General features: G+C 39.6%; 1 protein-coding gene and 1 long non-coding RNA gene across 2 annotated transcripts; both read left to right on the plus strand.

Moving 5' to 3' along the window:
- Positions 1–605: 605 nt before the first annotated feature.
- LOC5573735 (phospholipase D1) lies at positions 606–17,716 on the plus strand. Its single transcript, XM_021850791.1, has 5 exons — positions 606–860; positions 9,552–9,948; positions 10,010–10,199; positions 10,259–10,441; positions 17,591–17,716. The coding sequence occupies exons 1-5, from the start codon at positions 797–799 to the stop codon at positions 17,714–17,716; spliced, it is 960 nt and encodes a 319-aa protein (XP_021706483.1). The 5' UTR covers positions 606–796.
- A 211-nt stretch (positions 17,717–17,927) lies between these two features.
- On the plus strand, positions 17,928–20,079 carry LOC110677652. The gene is made up of 4 exons (XR_002501100.1): positions 17,928–18,226; positions 18,359–19,211; positions 19,272–19,838; positions 19,898–20,079. It is a non-coding gene; the product is annotated as an uncharacterized LOC110677652 (long non-coding RNA).
- Positions 20,080–24,545: the final 4,466 nt, after the last annotated feature.

The raw sequence follows: 24,545 nt of genomic DNA on the forward strand, positions 1-24,545 counted from the left end.
TCTAAAGAAAGCTAAGAGCCAATTTAGTGAATTTGCGTAACCGTAATAAAATAATAATAAATCCACACGGAAGTCAAAATGATGTCGAATTGTTACTTGAGCGAGATCCCTGTAGAAAATCTAAATTTTTGAAAAATTACCGAGACATCAGCAGTCTCATGCTTGGCAAACCGTTCCCCGAAGTAGATTACAAATTTTAATTGTATAAGGGTCGATCTCCTCACTCCCGCTTTGGCCTTAAGCATAGTTTAATCATATGGGTTAACGTGGTTTGCGGCTTAAGAAGGTGAAGAAATCGGTCTCAAGTGCTCATAGAATACTAAGCTGAGAAGTAGGAGTTTCGATACTTCGAATGCATTTTGCTTCAAATGCCCTATATTTCGTTTCGTACACCATAAGCCAAATGAATCAAGCCCCAACAGAACCAGAACATCCAAGTGGATACCTAAACGACGCAGGGAAATTAAATGCTGAATCTGCTTATCAATGACCTGCCCCGTTATCAGAAACTTCCTGCGCGAATGTATGGAGGTACATACTCTGTAGTCTGCGTAAGGTGTTCTTGTGCGCGCATTCGTGTGTTAGAAAAGACGACACTCACTTTTTTGTCCAGTTATTTAGTATTACAACAACTAGCGTGGAAGGAGGAAGTCGCGACTCTTCACCGCGCCAAGGGCTCGTAACTTGGCTCCAAAACAGTTTCGGGGACTTTTTTTGCGGGTGTTTAAGTTACCAATTAGTGTTATCATCAAAAGTTGGGCGCCGAATTCGTGCCTACGATAGTTTTTAGCCCAATATGGATCCGTACTACAAACGACGAACGGTGCACCGGAGTATTTCGCTGCTACTTAGAGATATCGGTGGGTGCGATGACTTCAACGGGTGCTAAATGTGAAGTTTTTTTGTTGTGATGTGTCGGTTTTTGGTGACATAAAATTGTGTAATTTGAAGACGACAGACGGGTTTCTGTTTGTTCTTGTTATGTTGAGTATAGCTTTTCTGAAACACGATAGGAGAACAGGTGGTTTGGTGGATTTGTCGTAATCTAGTGGAGAGGTGGACTATCCTGTATAATCACAAAAATAGGAAATTGCTGATAGTGCCCATTGACAGATAATACGCTATCTAATCGGGAACATATGTATGGCTGCCTATCGTGGCTATGCAATTTCCAGCAAGTTAAGCCTTTTTAGCAGATCTTCAGTTACAGTGGATATGGAGTGGCATATGACTTGTAATAAAACCCTGCTGCAAAAGTTCCGATGCAAACTGATACTGCTCTTGAGAAACATCAATGACATCGATTGTTGTGGACCTTATCAGATGCTGAAGTAAATCGATTGTTTTTTTATATTGTTTTGAGTGTACCCTGGCGAACGATTGATTGTAAACGACGAAGAGAAATTGTGTTTATCGATTTAGTTTACATCAGGAATGTTTCGACAGTGAGTAGCAAGGAATGAGATGTGCAGTGCTAGTTGTGTTATCGGTGATGCTGATTGATTCTGATAACAAATGAATGATGTCGATGGTGAAACCAGCGTATAGTGTGAGCCATTCTAACCCATCTATCATCAAGAGCTACTTTAAATGCGTTTGAATGGAATCACATTATTGGCCCGAATAAAAATCACATTGGTCCAACTTTATACTTTCGGCAGAGATAATCAGACGTAACACTCCAATTTATTTCATTGTACAGCAAAATAGTTCTCAATTCTAATATTTGGTAGCGTGCTCATTGATCATTCAAGGCGCTCATATCGCTTTTATTCTAGTTTGTCGTTTGAGCACTATCGCCATCTAGTTTCCGTAAGGCAAAAATTCTAGCAGTAATTTTAGCATTGGGCGTTAAAGTTTAAAGTAGATGAAAAAACCGAATTTAGTACTATACCATTTAATTCCACTAGAGTTTGTATCCTTTGACAGAACCGTATTTCTACCTCAACTGTCTCAATCTGTCAAAGGATACAAACTCTAGTGGAATTAAATGGTATAGTACTAAATTCGGTTTTTTCATCTACTTATAGGTATTCTACTAAACAGCTCGAAGATTTATTATCGTTAAAGTTTTAAATGTTTTAAATTGATGATTGTTCTAACTGTTATGTCTGTGCTTTAAGGTCAAGGTGGGAACATCAAAATCGAGATATGTTACTGATTTAGCAGTAGCATGTTGCTTAGTTTATCAAACAATGTCATGGTGAATTTCACGCATTCATAAGGACAACTTAATAAATTTGAATATAGGTCATTGCATACGAAGTGACAAAAGAAAGGTACAAACGTGTAACACATTGGCACATAATACCAAATCATGTGTTTCTAGTAAACTTGGGCTCAGTAAACAGTAAATATGCAGCCATTCCATGAAAAAACAATCTAGTGGGTCCCCGAATTTCGCGAAAACTTGCTATTTTGTTCCTTATCCTTATTTCGGATACACGTGTTTTTGGATTTTATGATTGGGGTGACCATTTCCGAAATAGAATGACCAGAAAAATCGCAACTTTGCAAAAAATTTATTAAAAAAAATCAAAACTTTTGAACCGCTTGACCGATTTTCAATTTCAAAATTTCAACTTTTCAAGAAAAATATAAAATTTCACAAAAAATGGTTTTCTACATGAAAAAAAAATTAAAAAAAATCAGTTTTTGGGGTTTTGAAGGCCTTGGGACTTAAGGGGCTATTGCTGTACTCATTTTTTCATGAAAGTTCAGAAAATTTAACGTTTACTGTTAAATTTTCAGCGATGTATGTTTTTTTAGTTATTGAGATATATTTTATTGAAAATAAAAAATCAGTCATTTTTTAACGGCACACACTGTAGGTCTCAGCGCATTTTATTTAAAAAAAATCATAACTTTTGAGCAACTTAACCGATTTCCAATCTTTTTTATGGAATGAAAGCTTAAGATTTCAACTTTTCAGAAAACATATAAAACTCTGAAAGAAACGTAAATAAATCGGCCTGCCAGTAAGTTTCAAACAAACGGAAACCATATGATTCGAAACGTCTCATAAAATGGCTTATTGTATGATTTACTGAAAAAGCCAGTACTAGGTATGCGGTTGAGCATCCCAAAAGAGCGACTTACGTCCTTATTCTAGCACACGCTTGATATTATGCATCCGGTAGAAATCAAGACCAAAACTTTTTTTTAATTATTGTTTTCTTGGTTCCCGAGCGTCGCAGCTAGTATTTGAATAATGCGCTGTGTTTATAAAAATCGTGGGAATGCAGCGCCACACTAAAAAAAAATATTTCAAAATGCGGCGAACTGAGGCGTGTCGCGAGTCACACTGGCGCGATCCGGTTTGGTGGTAGTGCGACAATATTGTTTATATAAAGAATTGCGAAATTATTCGTTGTTTTCTGCAACGAAACAGATTCGTAGCATGTACAAAAACAGCTTCGTAATAAACAACAATAACAGTAAAATACAATGTACGAATCATTCGTAAATGTAGTACTTTCAGAGCTTTAGTGTATTCGACGAATTGGGTTTGTGCATTTCACAAAACAGACGATATGCTGGGAAAAATCTTTTTGTTTACAGTGACTTAGATTAATATTTGTGCAGCTTCACATAAAGTTGACAAATACTGACCAAATGATGTATTCAATTTAGAATACTTTCTCAATAAGGAAACGTCATCAATGATAAAGTATTTCGAAGTCGATACTTCATTTGATCATTTGATAGCCTTTTTGATGATAAACATTGTACTATACGAATATGAGTTTGAGTCACTGTACAATCCTTTTTGTAAGTTTTTCGGTCTACTTACTTGAAACATAAAAATAATCTAAAACACCAGTCCACTTTACTTCAGAGGAATGAACAGGAGCTGTTGGTGGCACCGATACCGAGCCTTCTGTGCTTGCCTGGGTCTTGCGAGAACTCCTCCAGGTAGTGGCCGATTATTGCCGGAATGATGTAAATCTGGATGAATGTCTTACCGTTATACTGTTTCGCAGATGGGTCTTGATGATGGCTGGTTTCTCATTTCGTGGAGCGTTTTCTTGGCCAGAAGCTGGTCCAAATACACTCCGCGGTAAGTGAACTTGCGGAATGCACACCTTGTACGATATGTTGTTGTTTTGTTTTTTCTTTCTCTTTTTTTTCTTGAGGTTCAGTGTCTTATATTCTAAAAAATGTCTACGAATGCTTTCGTTGCAGAAAACAACGAATAATTTCGTCGATTTAAACGATCAGTTTTGTAAAACTAAACAAGTCTTGTTTACTTTTTCAAATCGACGTAAGTAACTTTCACACGGTTTGCACAAAAAAATAAAAAATAAGATGTGATAAAACCTTAATTTTTTAAAACTATTTCAAAATAAATCTACATTTTGCCTATTTTATCATTTGTAACCCAAAAACTTTACATGCAAGCAACTCGCGCCCGAAATTTCGGATTTCCTATCATTTCCTCACGAAATCCCTATGATAACATGATACACCAATTCTGGACAACTTATTCAAACAGACTCAAGGCAAAAAAGTATACAAACTTACTTTATCGATTCTACGTGTTTCTCAGACAAAATTGTATACATTTTGCTTTGAACCAACTCGATTTTTCACTTTTAGAACGTTCAATTTCCGGATTTACAAAACGACGAAAGTAAGATTTTCTACTTTCGCAATCTAACCACTACTTTCGCCGCTCCGTTGTGTGGAGAAACAAAGTGACTTAACCACGAATCAAAATAAAACACTACTTGAATCGATTTTACACTGGTACAAAAACGTCACAAGTAACTGAATAAATCGGCTTATTATTTCGAAATATTTTTTGTGGGAAATAACAGGAACTCCCTAGTTTTTGAACGCGAGCGTATCTTATGCAAAATGTAAGCCATGTACACGACGAAAATTTTTTGAAAAGGTAAATCGGTTCAAAACAGTTTTAGAAGACAGGTTGTGATTCTTCTGGATTAAATTTCTCAAAACCGTATGGAAGTTACATACGTCGATTTGAAAAAGTAATCGAAAATTGTTCAATTACTTACGATGTTCTTGTACCATCTGTGCACTATGGTTCAGACAGCAGGATTTCAAGTAAATGTACTTTTTGGAGCACTGTGCAGTGTACGATTGACTCAAGTGTTGTTTTGCATTGACTCGTGGCTACGTCGTGATTCCGAAAATTAGACGTTATAAAAGTGAAAATCAAGTTGATTCAGAAAAGAAATTAAGTTTTTTTACTCCTTTGGCTTACGACTGTTTGGAGAAGTGTTCGAGAATTTTCATCTAGCGTGATTAGTATACACTGAGGCAAAAAAACTTAATAATTTCTTAAGGAATAATTATGATTTGGCGCCACAAAAAAATATTGTTAAAATATTTAAATTGCATAAGTCTATCATTGAAAATTGGTAATAAGCGAAATGATTACAGGTCGGACTCGATTATCCGGAGTATCGATTTTTTTTTTCACTCCGGATAATCGAATCCTCCGGATAATCGAATCACTAAGAAAAAAAAATCTTTGACAAAAGAACTTAAATATTATCTCTTTTCGTTATCTTGTTTATATGACGCGGTGGCGTAGCCAGAAATTTTTTCCAGGAACAGTAGGGGTCTATACAAGATTTTTTTTTATTGACCAGCATACACAACACTACTTTTTCAAATCCCCCTTTTCTTAAATACGTTCTAAACTGCAAAATCATTCATATTGTATATTGCAATATTAAATTATCTCAGATTTATGCATAAAAATTGAAAAACAAGAACATCAAAAAACAAATTCCTGATAATCGAGTCTAAAATTCCGGATAATCAAATCCCGGATAATTGAGTCCCCGGATTATCGAGTCTCCGGATAATCGAGTCCGACCTGTATTGCTTATTTTGATTTACCAATCATTAATAATGTTTGCCTTCTATTTCAGGCGTGTTAAAAAATTGACATGTTTTGAAAACATGTGATCTGTTTTTGATTAACTTGCACCCAACATCGAAAGCGGATTAGTTCTTCTAGCTATAGCAATAAAAGTTATTTAAAGTAATGGTTCTCAAATAATTCAAAGATCTCATTTATGAAACTTATGATGAACTTTTTTGATATGGTTAAGCGTTCAATTAAACCATAATTTAATTGGCTCATATGTCATGATTTAAAGAAAAACCTAAGTATTTTTGCCTCAGTGGTAAAAGACAAACGCAAAAAAAAAACACAAAACGCTTATCTACGAAATGTGAATCTACGATTATTTCATAAAGTTACTGAAAAGCAAATTTCATTCAAGTACAAATTATTCCTATGATGAATGAAAATAGCGTTTTATGTACGAAATATTATTTAACGACATTGATTTTGGATAAAATACGAAGAGCCGTTTTCAGTGTAGGCGTGTAGTGCCACGAAGCGTGGGTTCGATTCCCGCTCCAGTTCAGTCTGTGCAGCCTTGGGCTAAAGACGGTGCAGCATGTCTTTAAATTTGCAGTCTCATAATCCTAGACACTGTGCAGTGTTACTTTAAGGAAAATCCATCAAATCATATGTGAGGAGAATTTCAATAAGCTTTTGCAGTCAACTGTCTATACCTCGATATTGAAGGAATCGAATTAGGAAAGTATCGAATAACAGAACACACAACCAGTGCAGCTGCGATTCAAGAGGCCATCGAGTTAGCCATCAAAACCAACTTTCACTATGGTTCTCTAATTCGATATCGAGATACGGAATACTGAGTAAGTGAGAGTTGACTGTAGTTTGTAAATAATATATTCACTCCTGTATTTATTTTATTTGGGGTTGTAATCCCAAAAAGAATAATCACTCCTATCTCCAAACATGGTCAACTAATCAATCTAATATAACCCTTTTTTAAATATTATCAAGACAGACCTCATATTTACATTTTTGATACGATTTTCACCAGATTTTGTGGGCTTCGTGTAGTTAATGTCATCGGACAGTAAAGGAGGCAGGATCCGTCATTGATATAGTAATTTTTAAAAGCAGTTTTTTTTTGTTAAAAACCAAGAAAGTTGACATGTAAATATGTTCACTGTATTCTATTCTCCAACCTTAACACAATGAACAAATTTTCTTCGAATTAATTCAGTTTTGAACAGAGAAACTGTTGTTGGGATGTGTGTTCAATCCCGTTTCAGCCATTGAAACTTTTTGTAAGGAATGTTTCTCGGCAGTGACTGGCAAACTTGACCCTTTAATTTTTATATTAAAGCTTGATGTTGAACTAGCCAAAATATAGTGGAATATATTACGGCATAGATCGATAGTTTAGTAACTTAGAAAGAGTAGAAAGTATATCCCTACGCACCACACTTGTATAAAAAACAGAGTTGTTCCATAAAAAATATCAAAAATCAAAACTCTGTTAAAATTTTCAAATTTTTTTGTGTGCATGCGTAATGTGCAAGGATGGAAATCTAGTGATCATGACAAAATTCATGATGAATTGCGGTTGTACTTTATCCTGTGATCATAGCAACAATGATTCACCTTTTGTCGTTTAGTTATCACAAGCTAGGACAGGACGCTCAACTAAGACTGCCCGTGGTTTTTCAGTTGATAACCTTGACGATGCAAAAGCCAGTGTTACCAGTATTTAAGCAAATCTTCTGCACAAATTCAAAAATTAAAGCTCATAATTTGGTAATTTTTTGCACGCTTCATTCATTCAATGCAATAGAAGATGCTAGCTTTTTTGAAAAATCAGGTTTATCTTTAAAACCGGCGATATTATTGAAAAAAAAAAAAAAAATCCATTATTTTGCTCTCAATGAAGTATTTTGTATTTATTTTATCTAGGAGCACATGCGGTAAACTGAACATCGAATTTAAAAAGATTTGAATCAAAAAGATTTCATGCAAAATGTTTAAACTTTTGGTGAAAACTCTAATTTATGAACAGGCGTGGTAAAGACGGATAATGTATACTGCAGACACGCGCAGAGTGAGTACGATTTATTTAGTTTTGCCTTCCCTTATTGAAAAACTTCTACAATGCAGTTGTTGTGGAAGCGATGTGGGTATGATAGGCAAACTTTTCCAACACTAAATAAATCGCACTCGCTCTGCGCGCATATACTACATGAGATGGATGGATATGGGTTATGAGAAGTGTCTGAGCGATTTGAATTCGAAACTTGTAACCTTCTGTGTTATTGAATCACCAAGTAGCTCGGTATCTTAGTTGGTAAAGCACTCGTCTAGCATACAGTCGTGGGTTTGAACCCCACCAGAGCACGTGGGTTTTTCCATAACTTAACTCATAATTTATCTATCTTTATCACGCGTAAACTTAAATTTTTATTATTGTCAAAAATCGGTACCCAGAAGAAGCTTCAAAGAAAATAATATGTTGGGAGGTTCAAAAATAAAAATTAAAAAAATCAAACACTAAAATTCATGAATTTGCGAATAAAAATTTAAGTACAGTCAACTCTCGAGCTAGGGAGATGTCGAGTAACAGAACACAAAACCAGTGCAACTCCGATCCAAGGGACCATCGAGTTTGCCATGAAAACCAACTTTTACTATGGTTCTCTAACTCGATATCGAGATATGGAATATTGAGTAAGGGAGAGTTGTCTGTACTTAGAGAGATTTTATAAAAGAATTTTGAGTTATATATAGAAATATCTTAACTCAATAGCGGTAGCGCCTTCAGATATCACCAGTATCACCACGCTGGTGCTATGTATAACAAGGGAACTTTTTTCATGATGCGTGTACTCAGTACACGATGCGACCGAAAGTTGGGTTGAAGAAAATCATCCATAGAGAATTCTTCCAACTAAGGTGATAGCTGACGGAATTTCTGCAGGAATTCGTGGAGAAGTTTTAACAGAAAATACTCCAGAACTTCTTTAATGAATGTCTTCTAGGAATTCTCTTGAAATATTCAAGAATTTTAAGTGATAACATACACCAGATTCATAGTTCATAGTTGTGTTGGCTTAGCCAAAATCATCAACGACGCGTACAAATTTCAATGACGGCCTAATTCGCCTTAAGAGGAAAATAACCATCATAGTTTAACACATTTTCAAAACCAGTTTTTTTGTTCAAAATTTGAGCTTTGCTTAAAGAAATCTATCATGGCATTGCACTTGCTATCTGAAATACGATGATTTTCATAAGGATTGATTGAAATTTGAACGAAAAAACTGGTTTTCAATTTTTGATGATTGCTGCTGATTGAATGATGGATTCTTGAGCCTTAAATGTGTCAACTCAGCGGAAGTACTGTTATTTGAATAACTAGGCTGATAATTAGGCTTTGTCTCAGTGCGGAAGCTACGCCAAGAAGAAGCAGAAGAAATACTTAAACTTAACAGCTATACATGAATGTGAAGGCATTCGCTCTAATTAGGTATATGATAAGAATAGTATTTGCACACTGCATTGATGGTTTGAATTGCTTCATAGTAGACTGCCTATACCGCAATGTAGTATGTTTCATATTTTTGTGCCCCACTTAGTAATTTATCAATAAATTTTCAGTTCAAGATCGAGACTTATTTTGATGGCCTTAGAGTAAAAGTTTCATTCTTCTTTCCAGATCAAATGTCCCTCCATGAAGTGGGAACATCGAACGCGGCGTTGAATTGCGACGACAACGGCACATCCAGCACAGTCCGAATGGAGGACATAGATCACACAATTGACACCAGCCTGGCGTGTTACTCGCTTGCCGACGAGTATGACGAGAATCTGGGATTCTCCGACTCGATAACCATCGTATCGATGGGTGCCGAGGGCCCAGTGCTGGTCCAGCGGAAGGAAAGCGACCACGAGAGTATTATACCGGACACGGAAATACCCTATCCGTATGTGCACAACCCACCGATCAAGTTCACATCGATGCACAGGAGTATCTTCATTCCCGGGCTGGAGATCAACGTAGAGATTATAGATTACGAGCGCAGCTTGACGGCACATATTTTAAATCCTAATTTGTGAGTTGAACGTCTTGATGATCCAATAGTAGAGCATCTAACTTGAATCCTACCGTTTCAGATATACAATAAAGTTCACCCATGGCCAGTTTACTTGGACGATCAAGAAGCGTTACAATCATTTTCGGAATCTACACCAACAGCTGACCACGTTTCGAGCGTCCCTCAACATTCCCTTTCCCACCAAAAGCCACAAAGAGCGACGGACAAGTTTCAGGAACATGCACAATGTGCATCAGTGCACCGCTTCGGTACTTGAGTCGACTAATTATAAGCCTTAAATCCAGCACTATATGTTTCAACTTTTTAGCCGACGATGCAGATGAAGCTGGAAAAGCCGAACAAAAAGCGGAAGAAAAGTGCCTTACCGAGGTTTCCACTGAAGCCGGACTCCCTGGTGTCGTTCGATGCCATCCCCGAGAGGAAGCGACAGCTCGAGGAATACCTGTACAATTTGCTCAACATCTCACTGTACCGGAACCACCAGGATACGGTAAGTGTTTAATTAATCTTCGATGAATATCCTACGTATTACGTAAGCTACTTTCTGAATACCGTAATCCGGGGTATCATTGATCAGCGAGGTAACATTGATTGGAATGACTCATCTCGTAAAAAGTTCGTATCATCATTTATTAATAAGAAAATTGATTTGATCGCAGTAACCATCGGCATTTCAGTGGAAAATAATACCTCCACTATTGGTACACTATGCCTTTAGTTGAGTTAAACTTTTAATTTGTGTTCCTATTATTGCGGTATCCGTTGTTTTCTTATGGGGTCCTCCATTATAGGAACACTTGATCGCAACTATTGGTACAAGTGAGAAAATTTTATGCGATTCTGGTGGTATTTCATTATATTGAAGCAATTTGAACGATGTTTTCAGCTATTTTGTGTATCATTAAGCCAATACGTCGATTGGCGGTGTCGGATCTGCAGCTAATTCAATTAAATCAGTGTAAATGGCACTACTGCAACTATAGAAACACCCACAACTAATGGATCACTTATCCTACTTGATGTTTCGTTAAAAAATTTGAACTGGAACGCAAACTGAACGCGTTCAAATGCAACACTGACTAGACGAAGCCCCTTGAGGGAGTCTGCTGTAAGTGTAGAGGCCCTTAATGGTATTTATAATCATAATCCTCTTCGAACGGTCAGATACACTCAGCTGGGTATAAGCACCCTCTAGGTCCAAAGAACAAAAAAAAAAAAACTGTGGAACCTAAAAGTGTAGGAAAAGATCCTGCGCTACAGAGTAGTGTGTGATCCTTTGACCGTGACGCTTGCTCCTGCGGGGGCGGGTGAAGCGGTCAAGCAGGATTAAACGTGTTAGGCGCGCAGTGCAGTTGGGGGGGAGAAGGGTGGCGTGATTCGCGGGCTTATTTAGTAGTGTGTGATCCTTTGACCGTGACGCTTGCTCCTGCGGGGGCGGGTGAAGCGGTCAAGCAGGATTAAACGTGTTAGGCGCGCAGTGCAGTTGGAGGGGAGAAGAGTGGCGTGATTCGCGGGCTTATTCAGTAGTGTGTGATCCTTTGACTGTGACGCTTGCTCCTGCGGGGGCAGGTGAAGCGGTCAGAATTGATCATGTTACGTGTGTAGTGTAGTGAAAGTGTGTAGTATTTTGCGGTAAGCACAGTGCGGCGACGGGAGAAACAGCGTTACATCCTGGTAAATTCATTCTTTATTATTATTTACTCAACTATTACCCTATGAAACTAAATACGTGCCAGGGTCGAAAATTTAATTTTCGATTCGGGAAGTGTAAAAACATTTCAGATATCCATTTGATATTTGGGTGTTTTTATGCGGGGCTTACTGTATATGAAAATGACCTCAGAATGTGTGTGTATTTACTGCCATTCTTGAAATGGGTCGTTGGAATTTCAGTAGAGCTATCACCTTTCATCTCCTGGGCTAAAATTGTCTGCAGATATAAAGATATCGAAGGGTATCAATAAATACATGCATACAATTTTCTTCCATAAAAGCACTGCCGGTCAGTGGGAGGTGGATTGTATATACACACACACACACACACACACACACACACACACACACACACACACACACACACACACACACACACACACACACACACACACACACACACACACACACACACACACACACACACACACACACACACACACACACACACACACACACACAGGAAAAGATCCTGCGCTACAGGCAAAGGATACGTATTTGGAAGTACACCCGATTCTGTTTTTGCACGGGGGATGCACGTGTTATTCCGCGAAACCATACAAAAAAAGTTCCATAGGTATTATTGGAATTCCGAAAAGATTCTTGTAATTCCGGATTTTTGCGAATCTGAAGGAATTCTCAGGATTCCAGAATGATTCCGTTATCCCTGAGATTTACAAAATCCAAGATGGCGACTTCCGGTTTCGGAAAATCACTTGGAACCATGCAATATGGGTATTTTTGGAACCGGGCCGACGAGTAGATGACGGAAATCGATGTCCGGTGCCATTTGGGAATCCAAGATTGATTTTATTCATATTTTTGACGAATCAAAGTGGCGAAATAAGCGACATAAGGACCCAAAAGAGAAGTCGGTAGGTTCTATTTCTCTCTACATTTTCCTACTGTAACATTTATGGAATGTAGTTGATAATCGTAATTTTTTTTAAGAAATTACATAAAATGTTAAGATTTTGGCATCATTTGTTCTTAATACTGCCATACGATACAGAGGGAATCCGTTTTATTAGAATATCATTTGGACGTAATTACATAATCTTCATAGACCGAAATGATGGCCCGACTTTCGGTCCATTTCGAAGTGCATTTCCGTAGGCGAGGGCTATGCTATACATTTGTAGACCTGTCATATTGATTGTGGCCGATGCTCCACACAGTTTTGAAATTTTACAATGACGGGGTTGGTGGTCTAATGGCTATCACTACTGCTGCAACATTCGACAGCATTCGATCAATTGAAAATGGCTATTCTAAATTATGTTCTTTGCATAATAGGACATCTTATATAAAATGATTTATTACAGTCAAAAGGGCACACAGAAACATCTCAATCAATCGGAATATACAAAATCTATAATATTTTTCGAAACAGATTATTGACTAAGCATTCATTTGGATTTTTCACAGAAATATGTATGAAAAATTCCTCTAGAAGTAATTGAAAGTCATCTGAGCACCCCAAGATCCATAATTTTGTAGAATACACAAATAAGCTTCTCATCACTTCAGTTTGAAATGAGTTTTGATTGTGTTTTAAAAGTTGAGCTTGCATATTATAGATCAACCATATGAATTAAACGGAAATTCACAGGATCCCGCTATGAAACTCTAACATCCCGATAAGAATCTTCAGGTGTCCGTTAAATATTCACAGAAATCCGCTACAACTCTGAAGTAGTCTACCCAAGAGCTTGCTAGGAATTTCGAGGAAATTGCTTAGATTTCTAAGATTTTGCTGCGATATTGCTCAAAAGGTCTCAAAAGTTCATAAGGATTTCTCAAACTACCGAAGGCAATCTCCTATTGACAGATTTTGCAAAACTTCTCAAATAACTAATTATATCTCTTCAGGATCCCGCAAGAAACCCCTAACGTCTGATAAGAATACATAGATTTCGCTCAGTATTTTCAAGAATCTACTGGAAGTTCCTAGAAGCTCACTGTAAGAACATGTGATCTCGTAAGGATTCTCCAGAATCCATTTAGAAAACTCCTAGATCTAGATAAGGATCACCATCGTAAGGAACATTTTGATTTAAGCATTGAAATCTTGATATTGCACTCATTATACTTCAGCCTAAGCAACATTGGATCGTTTCTTATAATGTCAAACATTATTGAAAATAATGTCTAGTTACTACTGTGTTTGCATTTGTCGTGGTGGCAAAACAGCGTATAGAAGTAGCTTGTGAGTCACTTTTTATTAGCTAGGCATTGTCAAAATTTTGAATTATATGCAAGATTATATGTGACACTTCTGAAATTCCCTTGAATACGAATTTGCTTAAAATACGCAATTTATTTTATGAAATTTCATAAAACCTAAGAGACCCGACATTTGGCTTGGTTTGCTTCTATTGTTATGATATGCTTTTACATACGCTATGTATGTAATTCCCACGACATAAAAATTAACAAGGCAGGCTCTTCACTGATGTAAATATCAAGTTTGATTGTAAACATCTGACGTCACTCCTATCGTACCATATACCTTCCGGACCACTAGATCATTTTTCGCAAATTTGTTCGAGGTAGATAGGAATGACGTCGTCAAGTAGCTGTCAGTTTTCGGAATATATCACCTTCTTAAATATAGTACACCGTGTGTAATTCCCCTACCATGCAACCCCGCTATATTGAACGGTACGTCATGAAAACCATAGAGGTTCATTTTAAATTTGAACTTCTAGTCAAACTACGAACAACAGAGAACCGTACTTCTGGTTACCCCTTTGGGCTGTTTTGTTTTGTTCCGTTCCACAGCGTTCCATTTCACTTTACTCCGTTCTATGAGCTAAATGACGTTTGAACAATTTTTAATCTGAACGATGTGCAAATTAACGGGGTACATGGATTGAATCCTGAGAAAATTGAGAGAATCTCTCACGTAATCGCTCTCTGTAACTATCATAACATGCTGCCACATTATGAGAGACTGTTATGCGTATACTGCTACAACTGTGATCAGATTGGGGGGATAGTAGTGCATGAATAAAACCCCTCTAAGCATGCTCCAAGCCTGGGGGACACTATTGCTATTGGAAGTTCGTGGATTGTTTATCGTGCCACCTATGCCCAACGGTAGACAAGCGAGAAAAATAGATTTTATCATCGCTTTCTCTTTTGGGGCTCTCGCTCACTGCTTCCATTTATCAGACTTGTTACACCTTGCGATACAATGACGATCGTGGACCGCAACAGATGGTATGTTTTTCTTTGCTTGCTTTGATCGTGCTTCATACTCAAATGAGAGCGAATTCTGCAATGCCTGGCGGGGGTGCAAATTAAAAGTGTTTAGATTAAATGTGGCCCAAACCAACGGGGGTACCGGTATAAAAGGAACAGTTCAACGAGCTTTTCCAAATTAGAAGAAAAATTTGTATCACCTACCGGCATACTCCAGTGGGCTGGTCATACAACGTGAGTGCCTGAGAAAAGATATTTTAACTCTTGTTGAGATACTCATTAGAGATTAATGACTTTATGAAACGTTGCAAACACACGACCATTTAGAAGTAAATAGGCGTGTATGGTTGCCAAAAACGGATCCATTTTGTTGCCAGAACCAGGGGGTGCCAAGAATGGAGCATGCCAAAAACGAATCCCACTGTGTTTCATATGAAATGCATGTTATTCAAAAACAAACAAATAATGTGATAGGAAGACACGAGACGAAATTATTTATTGAAAACTTTTTGTGAGTCATAGAGTCATTTTGCTGCTTATGTTTTTTTTTTTCAAGCTGTTCCAAATCTGAAAAAAATATTGTTTGCATTAAGTCTATGAAACATGGATGACATTCGCCAGTGCTGGATGCAGAGCCCCAACCGTCACATAGATGACTGTAAAGCACACTATGAATTGCCAACATAGTACAATAACTGATGTCAAGAGTCATGTGATGCTAATGTAAAAAAAACCTTAAATTTTTTTGAAATTGCTAGTTTTCTAATCATTAAAGGAATTCTTGCTTTATTTATAATCTCTGTGTGTGTGTGTGTGTGTGTGTGTGTGTATACAATCCATCTCCCACTGACCGGCAGTGCTTTTATGGAAGAAAATTGTATGCATGTATATTTGATACCCTTCGATATCTTTATAGGTCTGCAGACAATTTTTAACCCGGGAGATGAAAGGTGATAGCTCTGACTGAAATTCCAACGACCCATTTCAAGAATGGCAGTAAAATACACACACATTCTGAGGTCATTTTCATATACAGTAAGCCCCGCATAAAAACACCCAGATAATCAAAATGGATATATGAAATGTTTTTACAACTTCCCGAATCGAAAAATAAATTTTCGACCCTGGCACGTATTTAGTTTTCAAATGGTAATAGGTGAGTAAATAATAATAATGAACGATTTTACCGATTTTACCTGGATGTAATGCTCTTTTTTTTCCCGTCGCCACACTGAGCTTACGCCAAATACTATACACTTTTTCACTGCACTGCGCGCATAACATGATCGCTTCACCCGCCCCCGCAGGACAAACGTCACGGTCAAAGGATCACACACTACTCCTTCTTGCTTTTATTTATAATCTCGCCCTAAAAGCCATTGTTAATCAACTGAGTAGCTTGTTTTTACTGAGCAGACGGAGACATATGCACATTTCTTAACAATGGTCTGATCAAGATGATCCTCCATCTATCTCACAATAGTGATAGTATTTCTTTGTCCATGCATTTCCTAAAAATAATGAGCAACATACTCTGTTACCAATGGCATTTAGGGCGAGATCATATGTTATTGAGAATGGACCCATCTTGATTCCACAAATGGACCGGACATCTATTTCCGGCATCTACTCGTCCACTATTGGACTAGACAAATCTTTGGAAAATTGTCAAAAACTTACTTTTACTTCTTCAACAACATTCTGCTCTTCAACCAGGTCAAAGTTCCAATTCGCAAGGGAGGAGTGGTGAAAGTATTTCGCCAACCGGAATAGAACTCGTCCAACCAAGTGCGGCCAACCAGGATAAAATCGTTATTGCACCGCAACAAAACACAAATCTTTCATAATCTTTTAGTTGGTTTCCGTCAATTACAACAATTTATTGTTGCACCGTTGCAGTTCACTCTTCTGGAATTACACTCTTGCCGATCCACTACCGATCTCCATGGTTCTGACGCTTACAGATTGATTAAAAACCTCCAGGTAGCAGGGATCACTATCTGTTTACTGACGAGATCATAAGACAAGGCATGCGATCATCATAGTTTAAATTAGAGTCTAAATCTTCTTAAGTCGTTAAGAAATCCGAATCTTAAGAACTGCTAGATGTTGAGTGGAGAATCTAAACTTTACATTGGCTTGATTTTACGCGGGTTTTTTCCATGCAACCGTAGCAAAACTTTTTTATTCCATTTCTTACAAAGGAACAAAGGTAAACTGGTCTACCTGAGCTTTGCCTCTTTTGCTTTGTATCTACCGTTGGTTCTATCCTTAGACGAAATAGATCGGTTTCTATTAAAACGCGGCTCCGGCTTCAATCTATTACTAGACCGCGAAATCTCTGATCGCTGACCAAATCTTTCCACACACTAGCGCCTTCATCATCATCGTTTTTTTAGTTGCTTTGTCCAACTGGGTGATACCTCAGAATTGAGAATCCAACATCTCAGCTTGGCAGCAGAAAAATCTTCCTCGTCACACATCGCTTTTGTAACATGGCGTCATTCATTCCTATCCCAGCAGTCTCGAATAGCCTTTCTTTGAATTCTCCAAAATCGCGTCTTTCAGCACTATGAGGTGTTTCTTTACTCGGAAGTTTTTTCAATTTACGATATCATATGAGTGACCGTTTCATCAATTCTTGTTCAACTACATAACTCAAATAGACTTATCTTAAACTTAAGCATCTCTCACATCCTCGGTTTTTTGTTTTGCAGCATTCAACTTCCTGGAGGTATCGCACATCTCGTTCATCGCAGCCCTGGGCGAAAAAGCAAGAAGGCCTGGTGAAGAAACGAACTGGATCACACGTGCCGTCAGGCAGGATTCAACTGCTTGGCTCTAACGGGTGGTTGCTGTGTCCGTGTAGCTATTCTGTTCCGACGTTGTGTGGTAAGTGCGGGAAACAGGTGGTTCTTTGTCAAGGAGACCTGTTTTGGTACTTCCGGCCAAGGATGGCGTTTACGGTGCTGGTGCTGTTCGACCAAGGTTCGACATTTCCTCCGGGATGTACAGTACGGTTTGCGAATGGACTGCAGATTGTGACAATACGGTATTTGTTGTGAAGCACCGACGAGACGGCGGCCAAGGAGTGGATGTCGTACATGAAGAAGGTGGCGAATGATTCGGCGAGGATTTCACTATGCCCAATCCACATCAGTCGTTCGCTCCGATCCGCGGAATGCAGGCGGCCTGGTTCGTGGACGGTGCCAGTTATATGGTGCCGTGCGGATGCTCTGGAAGGTCGACGGAGGAGATATTTATTACGGACTGGATGCTGAGCCGAGATTCATATGAAACGACCAGCTATCGATGGAATTATTGGCGATTGGATAAAATTCTGAAACGTAAGGCGGTGAGTATCTATGTCTGTGGGGAGGCCATTGTTCTTAAATCTTAATATTTCATGCAACTCATTAAGTAAACGGTGAAGGTAACGTCAAAGAACTAATGTCATCCAGAGATCTAATCTTGTGTATTTTCGCAGGAACAAGGAATCAAAATCTTTACTATTATTCAAAGAGCTTGATTTTGCACTTGGATCAATAGCTACTACAGCAAGCAGAAGTTGTTGAACAGCACGAAAATATCAAGTTCTGGCGTCATCCGGATCATGCGCGAGCAGGTGTATTCTTCTGGGCGCATCACGAAAAGCTGTGTTGTAGATCAGACGTATGCTTCGTTGGAGGAATTGATCTTTGCTACGGTCGCTGGGACGACTATAAGCATCGATGACCGATCTGGAAGTATCTCCAGTAGTAATTGTAGTTCAGTGAACAACACAACGATCCGCAAACCTTCGACGTCGTAGAACTGGATGAGGGTGGCACGGTAGCTAATTTGCTGCGAGCATCGAAGAGCAATTGCGGAGATCACCGCGTTGGACAAGGTGGATATTAAACTTCCCACCTTGGAACCTGGCGATAAGCACTTATGCGGCAGCCAAAAGCTCGCTTCCAACACACGAAAAATGAAAGCGATGAGATACCGGAAAACATCAAGAAGGATACCCAGAGATGGAGCGGAAGAATATAATGGGCAAAATCAAGGACATGGGAAGAGATCTGAAAAAATAGGATAACACTAAACGAGCATGACGCAGAATACGGAATGAAAAGTACTCCGGGTAGCCCGGGATATCTTTCCGATGATGAAAAGAAGCAAAGCTCTGTGAAAAGGCTACAAAGACAGATGCGCCATCACCAGCAGGAGTAATGAGTCCTGCGCCGTTCAAAAGTAAGGTTTTATTCGAGCTAGATGGACAAGCCAAATTTTGGATAGGGAAGGATTACATCAACTTTATAGTGAAGGATTTCATCAACCTGACATGCCTTATGTTGGTAATTTTCTTCCTAAAATTGGAGTTTACAGTTCATAAACACGCCCGTTTCGACCCGCAGATCTTGTTGACCGATCAACGACTGTTCGCATGCCTTGGCACGACGTAGCAACTGTAGTCTACGGACAGGCAGCTCGGGACGTGGCACGACATTTCATAGAGCGCTGGAACGCTGTCAAAATTAGAAAAGTGTCGGGAAAGTCTACAGTATCCGTATCTGCTGCCGAAAAGCTACAATGACATTCGGATAGACAATGAATTCTTGAACATCTCTCTACAGCACGTAACTTGCCAAGTATTGCGAAGTGCATCCAGTTGAATTGTGGTTTTATTGAACAGGACTATGTGGAGCAGAGCATCCACGAGCCTACGTTCAGACGATTTCCAAGCACAGCACTATATCTACATTGAGAATCAGTTCTTCATCAGCATGGAGATGGGAAACTCTACGGTGAAGAACCAGATTGCAGAGTACCTGTTCAAGCGGATAATGCGCGCTCACAGGGAGAAGAAGGCATTCCGTGTGTACGTCGTGATGCCTCTGTTACCGGCTTTGAAGAGAAGTCGGTGGTGCTAGTGAATCTCTCTACGAGCTATAACCCATTGGAAACTATGCTTCCATATGCCGGTATGTTAATAAAATCTTCCCATTGGACAAACTTCCAGTTTTCCCTCTCTCTATTTTAGCGGTAAAAACTCTCTACTCTCGCGACTGTACGTCGCCGGAATCAAGAATCCCTCCGAGTACATTTCGTTCCACAGTCTGCGGACGATTCCCTGCTGAATGGAGTCCCAGTGACGGAACTGATCTATGTCCATTCCAAGCTGTTGATTGCTGATGACAAGGTCGTCATCTGTGGCTCGGCAAACATCAACGATCGATCGCTGCTGGAAAACGTACTCTGAAGTTTGTGTGATGATTACGGTAAGTGGAAAAGAACCAACCTCGTCGATCAGTTATAGCTCACAATCGTTGTCTTCACAGACGAAAGTTTCGAGGAAGGCCGCATGAATGGAGAAGCGTACCCTGTGGAATATTTGCCGGCAAACTTCGGCGATATTTGTTCAAAGAACACCTCGGCCTGTTGGAACCCAGCATCCACCGAGCTCCAGTGGACGTTACGGACCCAGTGATCGACTCGTTCTGGAACGGAACGTGCGATGGACTTCGCGGAAGAACACTCGCCTCTTCGATGAAATTTTCGCTGTGTGCCCTCCGATAATGTGCAATCTTACGTTATGTTGAAAAAGTTTTTGGAAGAGAAGAGCCTAGCTCAGACGATCGGGGGTACGCAGAAGGCGCTACACCGGATCGAAGGAAATCTGGTCGACTTGCCGTTGAAGTTCTTGTGTAACGAGATTCTGACGCCTCGGGCACCAGCAAAGAAGGCATTATGCCGACCTATATGTGGACGTGAACAAAGTTCAAGAAGCTTTTAGTTTTTTATACATTATTTTTTGTTTTAGGAAGTAAGGTGTTGACCAATGATAATATTTATTGTTGAACCTTGTGATTTTATTTATTCGATGGAGGCCGCTTTAACAAAAAAAAAAAAAAAAAAACATTCCCGGACTTACATAAAATATGTGTACAATTGTATTGGTATCGAAGCTACCTTGATATCGCTGTTGACAATATATTTACTAAAAGTATGAGTTTTATTCAGTTAGTTGTTATTCTTGATGACATACATACATCGTCTATCGCTTTTTGACTTCTTTTCTTCTTATGTTTAGATGCTTCAACAAAATTAAAAAACAATATTTATTCAATGATATCTTGTTAAATACTTGTAAAACAAGTCCCTAACTTATTCATGCCTTTACTGTTTGATATGTAAATTTTATTTTCAAATGGTTGTTTTTTAATGGATTACCTGCTTTTGCTCTTGTCAACATAATCAGCATAAGTTTTCTCGTTTTTATTTTGTATGGTACGGTGAGTAGAAAATCAGGCCATGCATGTAACCCATTGAGAAAAACGATTTTTTTTTCGCGTTTCAAACGGATATATGTAATGTTGGGAAAAATCTCAGTTCGGACAATGAACGAGCACTCCTTGTTAGCAGGTCCTTTGACACAGCTTCAAAGCCAGAAAATTGTTTTATTTGCATGTTAGATTAGGTTTAATTCACATTTTTTTTTTCTGTTCACATTTTGGTGTTTTTTTCACGTTTTAGTTACAATGTTGTCCTCACTTTGTTCCCTATTATTCTAACTTGTGTACGTAATTTTACATTAGAGTAGCAAATTTTAGCAATAATAGTTATAAATTACCTTCAGAATTCAGCTTAATTATATTCAAATATTTAAGTAACAAATTCATTTTAGGAATAGTTACTTAGAATAGACTTCTCGTATAGGATAATTTTGAAAGAATGATGAAGCAATAATGCCATAACACTTCAGATGACAGTTGACGTAGCTGTCAAGGGATCGTTCCGGTGAAAGGGCACAGTCGGAACCAAGGTCGGAACTCACTCATTTGAGTGCGAGTCTGCCTATGTTTCCCAACATCCCCCCGCCCGTGTATTCAGTACGCCAGCTTCCGATTTTTCGACCTGTGAACTTCGAACTTCTATCAGTGCTAACTTGTTGGCAGGTCGGTTATCAGTCTACGAGCCGTTTGTACTACCGCTTTTCGTACTTGCCATCCTTCCCGGGAGAACTTCGTAATTCTCCCACGAATCCATCCGTTACGCTTCCCCTCTTCAACAACAATGACCACTTGTACGGCGCGTTAACGTAGGGAGGTACACCCGTACCCAACGTGTCCAGAAGGTGTTGACGAGGTATTTCGCTTGTCTCAACTGTCTCTCAGTATCGAGTGCTCCTGCACGAAGTCCCGACTAGGTTGGTTGATCCTTGTGTTCCGTATAGCAGAAATGGTTGGGGGATAAAGCTTCCGGCGTTGCATGGTCCGCGGAACATAAGTGAGTGGCCTTGAATTGACGACTGATTCTGCTTCCACCAGCACGTTTCAGGACTTCATCATTGGGATGACGTGGATGGTCCGCATCGCCGGCATGGGCTTCGGACCTGACCATGCTCTCCCAACATGGCGCAAGCGGATGATTGAAGAGCCACTTCGTAGCAGAGCTCGTGAATGTCGTCGCACAGTCCTTGCTGATCGTCCGGAGTTGTTTCTTCAGCAGATTGTTCGCTCCGATAAAGTTGGTTTCGTTGTCAGAGTAAAAAGTAGCAAGTGAACCTCTGCGTGCCACGAATCTCCAGATGGTCATAACACAGGATTTGTCGATAAGCTGTGAACGACTTCTAGTGCACTGCCTTACGGTCAGGCAAGTAAAAAGGGCGATCCATCTTTTCACTGTGCTGCGTCCTTGCTTGACAAGAATGGGCCCGAAATAGTCCACTCCGGGTGTGGGTAAAAGCCGGAAAACGGTGTTAGCCTGATTTAAGAAGTGTGCCATCATTGGGGGGGGTACTGCTTTCTGTACTCGACAATGTTTACACTGATTTGCCACCTTTGCAATGACCGAACGGAGCTGCGGAATTTGGAAGCGTTGTCTTACATTGTTGTTACCGTCTCGTGTGTCCATGCAGAAAGCGATGTGGTAGCTTTCAACGAGCAGGATAGTTTCTTGATGCTTTTGGAAGAAAAATGGGGTATTTGAGATCGTTGGAAATTACTGGCGCCGCGGATATACGACTGTCCATCCCTTAGCAATCCCTCGTCGTCAATCATCGGTGACATCTTGAACAGCGAAGTCGATTTTGCTAACTGCTTCGGCTTCTTGCTTGAATGTCCCTTGTTGTAATTAAGTGCCGCGTATTCGTCAGGTACCTCCATTTGCGCTTGCCGCAACAGAACTGTTTCAGCTGTCTGTATCTCTTCCTACATCAGTTGGCCTGTCGCTTTCAATCTAGGATCGCTTGGCCGCCCCGAACGACGTAGGCGGTGTGCGCAGCAGTCTCACCCACTTGAGAATCGTTCCACGCCACAATTGAAGCTTGACCTTGGTTTCGACGAAGTAGAAACGACGCTCGCATATCTCCGTTGTAGTGAACTTTTCCGACGAATCTTCTACCATTTTTCTTCGGTCGGATAGGAAGCTTGGTCCAGCATACCACCAGTCCTTTGGGTCGAAACAAGGCCGTCTTCCACTTCGTTGCTTGATCCACAACGATGGAACTTTCGCCACTCTTAACTCTCAAACCCCAACGTCTGACTTTTCATTAAAATGAACTTTAAAAAATCATAACTTGGCAATTATTAATCAATTTTGGATTTTTGGTCTCAAACAAACCGCATACTCCTCAAGATTTATTGTGTTCCGGAAGAAATGGGATTGGCACTTGGTTCCGGAGTTATTCCGGATTCAAATGGGTATATTCGTTCGGAAGTGATAGTTCCCTTAGATTTTTCAAGATTAACGGTAAGAAAATTTTCATTGTGTATTTCTATAAGTGAAAAGCTCCAGAAGGTCGAATGACATTGGTTCTCATTGATTCTGGCCATTTCGATACCCGGTCACCTGGCACCGGTCCTAAATGTACCCGAGACATTTTCTGAAACTCAAGAATACATGCGACATTCCTTTTACACTGAGTATACTTCAAGACCAATATGAGTTCGGCCACATCCGGATCCCGACGGCGTGGGGCCTCAATGGACACTTTTGCATCTTACACTCATATCGTGCGACGGCTCAAAATTCATGATTTTTTTATCCGGAACATCATAGATATAATGCCAAAGACCAATATGAGGTTCTGGCCACATCCGGATACCCGGAATCGGTTCCGGCCGGGCCTCAGTAGGCCACTTTCGTAATCCTACTCACTCATATCGTGCGACGGCTCAAAATTCATGATTTTTTATCCGGAACATCATAGATATAATGCCAAAGACCAATATGAGGTTCTGGTCACATCCGGATACCCCGGAATCGGTTCCGGGAGGCCTCAGTAGGCCACTTTCGTAATCCTACTCACTCATATCGTGCGACGCTCAAAATTCATGATTTTTTATCCGGAACATCATAGATATAATGCCAAAGACCAATATGAGGTTCTGGCCACATCCGGATACCCCGGAATCGGTTCCGGTAGGGCCTCAGTAGGCCACTTTCGTAATCCTACTCACTCATATCGTGCGACGGCTCAAAATTCATGATTTTTTATCCGGAACATCATAGATATAATGCCAAAGACCATATGAGGTTCTGGCCACATCCGGATACCCGGAATCGGTTCCGGCCGGACCTCAGTAGGCCACTTTCGTAATCCTACTCACTCATATCGTGCGACGGCTCAAAATTCATGATTTTTTATCCGAAACATCATAGATATAATGCCAAAGACCAATATGAGG

This window comes from Aedes aegypti, chromosome 3 (genome assembly GCF_002204515.2).
Source record: "Aedes aegypti strain LVP_AGWG chromosome 3, AaegL5.0 Primary Assembly, whole genome shotgun sequence".
NCBI lineage: Eukaryota > Metazoa > Arthropoda > Insecta > Diptera > Culicidae > Aedes > Aedes aegypti.